Source organism: Terrapene carolina, unplaced genomic scaffold, assembly GCF_002925995.2.
Source record: "Terrapene carolina triunguis isolate 2854851 unplaced genomic scaffold, T_m_triunguis-2.0 Scaffold558, whole genome shotgun sequence".
In the NCBI taxonomy this organism is placed as follows: Eukaryota; Metazoa; Chordata; order Testudines; family Emydidae; genus Terrapene; species Terrapene triunguis.
The window spans coordinates 2937030-2947460 of NW_020664909.1; the positions used below are offsets into that span (position 1 = coordinate 2937030).

General features: G+C 41.0%; 1 protein-coding gene across 1 annotated transcript in view; it reads right to left on the reverse strand.

Moving 5' to 3' along the window:
- IMPG2 (interphotoreceptor matrix proteoglycan 2) overlaps positions 1-9927 on the reverse strand; it is an 87591-nt gene extending 77664 nt beyond the window's left edge. Inside the window, exons 1-2 of the mRNA XM_029913251.1 lie at positions 9915-9927; positions 7151-7411 (exon numbers count right to left, since the gene is read on the reverse strand). Coding sequence (XP_029769111.1) covers positions 7151-7411; positions 9915-9927 — 274 coding nt within the window. The remainder of the gene's footprint in view (positions 1-7150; positions 7412-9914) is intronic.
- Between the last annotated feature and the right edge of the window lie 504 nt (positions 9928-10431).

The following is a 10431-nucleotide window of genomic DNA, read 5'->3' on the forward strand; positions in this document are numbered from 1 at the left end:
ACACTTAATGAGGAAGGCTTCTCTTCTTGTTCACTTAGGGCCAAACAGAGACAAGATCTGAGGTGGGGTGAACCCAGATGGTTAGAAAAGGTATCAATCTAGTACACATTAGCAGAGCATTCTGTTTTAATTTCTTTACGTTTACAAAAGAGTTCACTCCCCCTCCCACTCCTTCTGGACACTGCATACCCTGTACAAATCTTGAACTAAATCCTAACAGGTGCCAAGCTTCTGCAAATTCCCAGTGAAATCAATGGAAACTGCATATCCTTTATGAAAAGCAGCCACCACTCATGCATTGCAATCACTCTGCAAAATGCAGCATCACAACCATTTGATATTGTCCTCTTCCTGTATGTTCCATCTACCTAGGATACTGTATGGCCTACAATTATCAGAGTATCTGAGCACCTCATAAACATTAATGTATTTATCCTCACACCACCACCGTGAGCTAGGGAAGCGCTATCATCCCCATTTTACAGAAGGGGAACTGAGGCTCAGAGAGATTCAGTGACTTGCCCCAGGTCCCACAAGAAGTCTGTGGCAGAGCTGGGTACTGAACGCACTGCAAATCACAGTCCTGTGCCTTATCCCCAAGCTTCCTCCTTTCCATCCACATTCTCAAGACTTTCTGGGACAATATTACGCCATCGTTCATATCGAAGTTCATTGTTGAAATCAAAGCCACTTTATAGATTTGAATGCCAAAAGCAGCTCAGATGGCTGAACTTCTTAGTTGAACTCCCGTTGCCAAGCCATATATAAAACGTGAAGTAAAATAAAGAACGAGAAGTCTGCTCATACACCAAGGCCATGAATGAAAAGTTTAGTCAGGAATGAAGTTCTGCAAGCGAGTTGTGAATCCCTGAAAAACCGTGGTATCAACAGAAATGCTGACACAGCTTCAGATGCAGTGACGCTGCCAGAAACCATTTGAGTACAAATGCTAGCCCTCAACACAAATGGAAAGAGCTCACCCATCTGGCTAGATCCTGCAGTCTTCATTAGTCCTTGCCCTGGAAAAACATTTACTGGACTTGTATGGGATTATACCTGGTGGTGTTTGCAGGATCAGCCCATGGAGGAGACAGGATTTCTGATCAACCCCCCTTAATCCCTAGCAGATGATACTGATTAAAAACCATCACTAAATCAAGACCAGTCTTTCAAGGCAGTTAAAAAAAGAGGCTAGAAGTTGTATGTGGGTGGAAAGGGAAGCTTCTACTGGAAATGACTTCCATCCATACCTGGTGATGGTAATTCAGAACTCTTGAAAGAGAGAAAATATTAAAATAATAATACTTTGCACTTCTATAGCACCCTTCATCCAAAGAACTCAAAGCACTTTACAAACCTTAATGACTAAAGCCTTACACAATACTGCTAAGGAAGTATTACTCTCCCTATTTTACAGATGGGGAAACTGAGGTACTGAGAGGATGTGTGACTCTAGTAAATCACACAGCAAATCAGTGGCAGAGCCAGGAATGGAAATCAGATAGCCCGTCCCATCCTCTCTCTCAAAATGGAGGTCTTACATTTACATAGCATCTTTCATCCACAAGAAGTGCTTCAAAAATCATTTAATGCACCACTACAGCCCAGCTAAAAGGGGAACAATCAGTTCGCTGTACTAAAGGCACAAGCAGGAACTTTTGCTCAGGACACTGGTACAAACTCGCATTCTAATGAATAAAAGTTCCATGGGCTCTTAATGCCCACGCAGAGCCGACAGGGCCTTGGTTTTAAAGGTTGTAACAGAAAGCCCTATACACAGTAAAACCATGTGAAACTCAACTGATCTATTGTGAAAGGAGGAAACTGAAACTGCCAGGATTCTAACCTGGGGTGAAGGAGTGCAGGTGTTTCAAACCTGATGCTTACACCACTGTGCGTATGTGAATAATATTTAGCATTTTTACAGTATGTTTCATCTGTAGAATTCAAAGCCCCTAACAAAGGCGATTAAGTGTTACTATCTCCACTGAAGTTTTACATAGGGTGACCAGATGTCCCGATTTTATAGGGACAGTCCTGATTTTTGGGTCTTTTTCTCACATAGGCACCTATTACCCCCCACCTCCTGTCTTGATTTTTGACACTTGCTATCTGGTCAGCCTAGTTTTACATCCAGTTTGAGAGTGCACTGACATGGCCAAATCTTTTGGAGGGGAAAAAAGTCTTTGTTTAAAATTCCCTTCCCTGCAGGCTGCACTGTTCTTTTGAAAATAACCATTTAAGACTTCCATGAGTTCCTCTGTCTGAAATCCTATGTTGAAACTTTGCCCGTAACATGCCCCTCACCCATCCGTATGGGACGCACTAATTCCCAAGGAACTGTGGTTTTGGCTCTGGTTTTAGCATTTAGCTTTCTGAAGAGAAAGAGTCACTTAGCCTATTACATCTCACTTGATATGAAGGGATTTGTGAGGTTAACAGGAGGGACAACATATGACAGTATTGGACACCTAGTAGGGGGTGGGGTAGCTTGCTGGTCATTTGTGTAAGTGGGCAGTGCTGGAGTTTTATCCCCATTTAATCCCATTAGTGCTTCTTAAGAGTTGAATCATGTACGGTTGACTAGGAGTTCTGAATCAGGCAGGATAGTCTATTCTGAAGCAGCAGGATGTCAATAGCTTCTCTTGTTGCTTCTGCGGAACTGCATGGCTCAGTCTGTAATGATGTGAGACTCGGGGTCATAGTAATAAAAAGAATGATTGACACTTCTAAGGTACTTCTCATCCAAAGGTTTCATTAACGCTTGCCAAACAGATTATAATATATGTATATGCACACACACAGATCCCTTCCTCTGCTGTTGAAATGCATATGGGGTTGAACACGGCAACCTTTAGACAGCACACGGAAACAATTAAAGACTTAGTGTTGTTGTTGTGAATTCTAAGTCTTTAAACAGCACACAACCCACCTCCATACAGCACTGCAGTACAGAGAGAAAAATCTCTCTGGAGAAAATGGAGCTTTTTAGCTGCACATGCTAACACCTAAGATCTCAGATGAAGGAGAGGCTGAACCACTGCTTCCATCACAAACCCCAGAATGTGTTGTCTGTGTCTTAAACCAGGCATGAAAATTTGCTTGGCTGGAAACAATGCAGAAAAGGGCTAAGCAGAGAAAATGATGCACTGATTTACTAAATTAGCCTCTTTGTTTAATTAAAATGCCTTTTATCAGCTTTGGCCACTCAATAAAGTTGATTAATTTTGTTTTGTTTTTAAAGCTACTTCTGTTCACCTTTAGTTAAGGTTTGAGTAACAAGTTGAAACTTCAGCCTTTCTGTTAGGGTCTTTCAATCAAACAGACACTTCATTTTACTTTTGTGGTTCAATATTAATAATTATTACTGAAACCATTTCATCATTCAAATCCTTTTATTTTAATAAGAGATAGTCCTGAATCAACTTGATCATCCCAAACTTTGAGGAGAGAAGGTTTTTCAAAATCCAAACTGTGATCCAAATTTTATAGCACCAATCCCAAATAACTTTGGATCTGAACCAACCCAAATTTGGGAAGAAGAGGATCAGAATCTTGATCCACACCTAAATGTGGATGGCTCAGTCCCACCTCTGGAATAACCAAAGCCATTGGCCATAAATATGGATAAAATCCCTAGGATTCATTCCCCTAAGAAACACTTTTCTTTCTCAAGTACAGCATTGAAAATCACCTCCAACTCCTTCATTATTAACTGTTACACCCAATACATTGACTAATTCCTTCTTCTGTGATCAGTATTTTTAGATAATATATTTTAAGTACAGGCTGGCCAACACAGACCTGATAGGAAGAATGTATACCACTCCGGCCATCTGAAAGTTCACATTAAGAGAAGTGCTTTTGTCCTAAGGAATAAACTCTGAAATGTATACGAGCATACAGAGCCAGATTGTGTATGGCCCTACGTGGGAGAAGAATGCACAAGGAACTTTGGAACCTGCATAGGAAAGGCAGCCACCATCACAGTGCTTAAGCTCAGACATCCCAAAGAGAGAGAAAATTTGGTACTGGTGAATGGTGCCAGGCTGACAGTGCTAGCAAACAGACTCTTATATTTACCCACTGTGCAGGTACAGCACAGGGCATAGCAGTGCAAGCTTCCCCATGCTGCCTTCACCCTAACTCCATTTACACCTCCCACTGGGAGGGTAGTTCAATTTGGCTGATCCAATGCTTGGCCTCTCTACTGAGACCGGCCAACAGGACTGCCCATTTGCGCTGGTTGTGGTGAGTTTTGTGAGGAAGTGGAGAGAAACCATGCAACATCCAACAGATGGCAACAATTTTCAGTTAGCACTAACCTGGGTTCTCATTACCAATCCTCTGAATGATAAGCACTAACATTATTTTCAATATGTTTCACAGTGCATTCATGATTAGAACTTCTACACTCTTAGGCTTCCATCAAGTCAATCTTGTCAAGGTGCATCTCAGTGCTGCCCAGTGGACACTGTGACCTTTAAATAATAATTTGATTGCAAACTACTTTCAGCAGCAGCAAAGAAGTTAATCATAAAAGAGCATGTGTTAATAATCCCACCCATATACTCATATAGGGCCTGATCCTGTGATAGGCCAAGTGCCTTTAACTCCCATGTCAGCACCTGTTGCATTTAGATTTCACAAACATCCATTTAACCCTGTCTAGAAGCTCAGCAGTTGGCAGGATCAAACCCAAACTGTGTATCCATATCAACTCTACAGGTATTCATAGGTATCCATGAACCTAACTCTTCTGTTACATGTTCAGATAATAGAGTGATTAACAGGATATAAATGTCTAGATAGACTGGCTTCCATCTGTAAATACTCTTTTTAAAAAAAAGTATCTTTATGACTATCACTACAAAGAGCACAGAGGGGTATAAAACACTAAGGAGTGTACAGGCAGTGAGAACCCAAGATCGGTCAGATAGTGCTGCTAACGAAAGTAAAAAAATGCTAACCCTATTCCAAGTAGTGGGTTGTTTTGCAATTTAGGTATGTGATTAGAGTGACTACGACACTGGAATGAGAGACAGAAGACCTGGCATGTATTTCTGGCTCTGCCACTGACCTGCTCGGATGACCTTGAACAAGTCACTTCCTACCTGAACCTCGCTTTCCTCTCCCACGCTGTGCATCCTTCCTTTTTAGACTGTCAGCTCCTTGGTCTCTTACTATGGAGCGGTACAGCACAGTACAATGATGCCTGTAATCTTAGATGGACTTCTCGGTATTACTAGTCTGCTAATAATAATAGATTTGAAAATGCAGACATAATTAAGTGTAGAGAATACTGATTTTCTATATGCCTCATTCAGTTTCACTGTGAATTTTTCATGTTTCATCATATATTTTTAGTACCTCTTGTGTTGTTCTCTATGTGAATTACAGGAGGTCTAACACCAGGTGCCACATCATGCATTTGATTTGTAAGTAGAATTTCCCCATAAAAAGTAATGGGGAAGTTCTGTTTAAAAATCTCCATGGAGTGATCTAGTCACAAGAGATGAGCACTCAGCTTGCAGCCTATAACAAAAACACCCAAGAGGCAGCATCTACTTCAAGCAGAGGCAACCTCAGCAGCTCTCACAACCTCCCAGAAGCCCGTAAAGCTGTCTTTAGTTGACTTGTGAGGCTCGTGCTGGGCTCAGATGAGCTTAGTTATAAAAGAAAACATGAAGTATTCAGTGGCTATGACCTCTGAAGTGGTCGCTGTGAATTGATAACGAACTAGTAAGTTTCCCAGTTGTATACTTAGCAACTGGAGAGAGAGGGCTATGCAGAAATAGAGAAAATCAATGGATCGGATGGCAGCAATGCAAGAGGAGAGGGAGCTAAGGTGAAGAATGAAAAGAGAGAGCTTCCACGTACCTCTCGACAGTCCCTTCTTAAAGGGGGACAACTGTCATTTTAGACCCAGATTTAAATAACAGGAACCTGACATGATCCAGCCTAATTTGCTTATATTGGCAATGCCGTATCATGAATCTGAATGGACAGAGTATTTCACTTATGCTGCAGAAGTCATCCCATCATTCTTCCAACGCTTCCAGTGCTGGTTTTTTCGTGCTGGAAATTTGGCACACATTTAGACCTCAGGAATTTTATTGAGAGAGAGTTTGCATTACAGACTAGCACCACTACTGACTGTGTGTGAAAGGGATTCTGATTCCAATAGGGCTACACTACAGGAAGTCCTTCATCTGGCTACTACTTCAAAAATTGAGAGGGGGTAGGGTTGTGAGACTGTTGAGCATAGAAAAAAGAATGGTCCAGTGGTTAGAGAGCTAGCCTGAGACTGGGGAGACCCAGGATCCAATGCCTCTTCTGCCACAGACTGTGTGTGACTTAGGCAAGTCACTTAGGACAGAATTTCCAGAAATGTCTATGGCCTTGTCTACAGTGAAGTGCTGCAGCTGCACCACTGTAGCATTTTAAGTCAAGATACTATCTACACAGACAGGAAGGATTCTCCTGTCAGTTTGAGTTTTCCACTTCTTGAGAGGCAGGAGCTAGGTCGCTGGGGGAATTCGCCAGGGGTTAGCTTAGTTTAACTGTGTCGCTCAAGGGAATGGATTTTTCACACCCTGAGTGACATATAGATATACTAACCTAATTTCCCAGAATGTAGACAGGCTCCTAAGTTACGTAGGCCTGAACTTTCCTACATGGGTAAGTAATACCAGTTATACTGTTGTAACTTCCCATATGGACCCTTATCCGGAAAAAAGTGTCTGTTTTTTTCCAGTTAAGTTTAAACCCCTTTCAAAGCAAGATTAATTCAATTGAAAAAGCCCCTCCTATTCTGGAATAAGGATGTTCACATAGGAAGTCACACTGGTATAGTTGTCTTGGTTATTATGGAGGAGCTTTGATTGCGGGGACTGAGAGATCGCCAAGCCAAGTATGGCTAGCCGGGGTTGTTAGCTCATATGTAATTATTATGAGTTATCAAGGAACAAAAGCAAAATTTCTTAGGTAATGTACTTAACCTAGGGCCTCTTTGTATGATAAGTATTAATGTTTATAACAAATACCACACTTTTTAAAATCAATTATCTATTAAACATGCAATGGTTGCATCTTTACTTACCGTAACACTGCTATAAAGCACTGTGTCAGCTTCCCTGCGCTCACTTACCTCGGAGTTTGAAGTATTTCAGATGGTTGGCAATGGCCTGCTCCCCAGTCTCATCTGGACAAATTTTAACTCCACTAGGAAACAGGATGGACCTCTTCCTTCGAAACAATACACGCCTGTTGAGGTGTTCCTTTCCTGTGAATTCAGTACGTTGTCTTGACTCAGGAGACAGGGAAGGGTTTACTAACTGCCAGCCACTGGGTTGAGTTGTTGGTCTAGCATCCTTACCTTTGATTTCCTCTGCAGTGGAGTAAGTTTCTGCTGTAAAATGAAACCATATGCAAGACTCAGCTGACAGAGTTACACCATTCTATATATCCCAACACCACTGCCCTGGATTTCTGGGCAGTACGGTTATAGTTGATATCCTCCAGTCCTTAACTTGGGCAAACCTCTAGTTGACTTCAGTGGGAGTTTTGATTAAGAACCATAGAATTTGGCCAAAAGGGATTTGGTTTTTCATTAGTCATTTTAAAAGGGCCCAATTCTCCTCTCAGATGCACTGGTGCAAGTGGGCAAGGTAGCAGAGAATGAGCTGCATTTATCATAGGAAAGGTGTTTGTGATTTCCCCAGCTCCTCTGAATTTACCATGTTATCAAGGGAATGTATACCTTCTAGCTGAATTTTCATTTGTTTGGTTCATCGTGCAATTAGTTTCACATGATCACTTGGCAAAAGTTTAAATCAAGGTAAGCCCAGGGTTTTACCTCCTGAGGGAGTGGTCTCAACTGAAAAACTATTTACGAATTTGTATTTATATGTGAATTTAGTGCTGGCATTGTGGAAAGTGCTATATTGACCACCATGGAGACTCAAGTACTCCATTTACACACAGCACAGGCAACAGCATAGGCCATAGCAGCAAAAGCCTCCCCTGCATTGCTGCTCCAAAAACCTTCACTCCTCACCCGGAGAGACCAGGTGGGGGGAGTTCTGTCTTTATGGCCCATTCAGTCCTTGGCCTCTCTCGTGTTGCCAGTTAAGGTCTAAATCTAGTTCCAAATAGGTAGGTGTCCTCAAAAAAGCTACCACTAGAGCTGGCAACTTTTTATGCCCAGTGGTTTTCTGACACACTACAAGTTATATACCCCAAATATTCTGTATTTAAATAATTTTAACTTCTTTGCAGCATCTTGATAATGAACTATCAGCACTATCACCCTGATCCTGCAAACACCAATGCACATGTTTAACCTGATAGATAGATAGATAGATAGATGGATGAGTTGGCCCATTGAAGTCAGCGGAACTACCCCTCTGAGAAAACTGACGTGTGCTTAAAGGCTTGCTGATTCAGAGTCTAAATAAGGAAAGAACAATTAAGCTAAGGGGTAGAGATGCGCTCTCTATTGCATGCTCCCTTTCTACATAAATCTTGTTTGATCTTCATATCTCTGGATTGAATTGTGAAGCATATCAACAGTCAGCCATTATATCTCCTTCCCCCATGTAGTTCATCAACACATGGCACAGTAAACAAAGAAAAAGATTATCCTAAAGGCTTTAACTTGTTTTACTTTTATCTTTAATTAGCTCCCAAACACAAAAAGCCCACAACTTCATGGGGGGTGTGGGGTTGGAAGAGACCTGTCTAGTGTTAACCACAGTCAGCAAAGTTCTCTATCATATAGTCAGATGACCCAAACCTATCCAATTCTACAAGTCCAGGGGAATATCGTTAGCAGACAAAGTGAGGTAGAGGAAGAATAATAAGGTATCAGAAGCATTCACTACAGGAATAGTGGTGATAGATAGAGCACTTTCAATCCAAAGTGCTGTTAAAACCACGGCCCTGACTCTGCACCATTAAAGTTAACAGGAACTTTGCTTTTTATTTCAATGTATGTAGGAGTAAGCCCCATATGCTGTACATACCCACCAAAATTCAGCCTCCTCTGGGGTGGAAAGCCACAGCCAGATTGTGCATAACCATGAGAAAGAAAAGAAAATGTTGGCTAGGTTCACGGGGGTAAACCCCTTTTCTTTCTAAAGTACAATAACATCTTAAACATCTATGCAAAGCTGCAGGATCTCTGATATTAAGACCTTCCATTGTAAGTTATTAAGAAAAAGCAACAAATAAAAAATGCTTTCATTGGTATTTCATGCCGGTCAAAACCTGGAAAGGGTCACATATCAAAATTTAACAGTCTGTAGCTACATCTACTCAGTTACCACAATGTAAATCTAGAGTAACTCCATGGAAGACAATGAAATTACTTCCCATTTACACTTTTATTACAGAGCAGAACCTGGTCACATGTAGTTCTCCATATTATCATACTTTAGTTAAACTAAAGAGCTGTTTTCATGTTCATATAGTGCTATCATTAAACCATTGAAAACAAGGACATGAGAATGAAGATAAGAGTTGTGTTACCTGTAAATACTTGAAGATCCCCTTCAATCAACACAAAAATCAAGACACCCAGATGGATTTTCCAAGGAAAGTTCAGCATATTTATTTTGGCTAAAAAACAAAGGCAAGGGGGAAAAAAATCCCTTTTTAACACACAGTCAGTTGCCTTCCCGTCTCGAAAATTTACTGACGTCACATGTAATTGTCTTTGACAAAAGGATTATTATTAAACCACAACAAAAATCAGCCAAAATGTCTCGGAGATTATTTTCTTTGCAAAGGAAGTACAGTATTCCACTTCATTTCAGAAATAACAAAAGGTGCTGAAAGCAAGCTCCTTGGAGTTAGCAGATGGATTGAGGAGACAATTTTTTAGTTTTAATCTGGCCAGCTAAGCTCTTTACCGGATCTTGTCATGTCGTTAACAAGGACAGTACCTTTCACACTTAATTAAGCACGTTTTTCATTGGCTCTTCAATTTCCTTCCATTTTACACACGCTAGCCAAACAACATCAATCCATATTAAGAACAGTTCCTCAGTGGAAGGTCTTCATCATTAATATCTTTGCTCCTCCTCCACTTGTATTAGTTACAAATATTTGGGAAGCTTTAAAAAAACATGCTAATTGACTTAAATCCTCACCCCCCGCACAGGTAGCAATGAAGCAATGTCTCTACTCACTTCTTTCTTCAGGTGACAGAGCTAGCAAAGTACTGCTACATCGGATTATAGCAATGCACAGACCTTACTCAGTAATACCCCTGTCCTTAGCATAGCAGAACAGCAGCTCAGTCCCAGATTCTCTCCTCTCTTTTTAAACATTAACCAACCTATGAATAGTATAAACAAGGCATCTGTACAGACACCAAGTCTAAACAGCTGTTTGGTTAACAAGTCAGCAACTTTAAATGTAATAAGG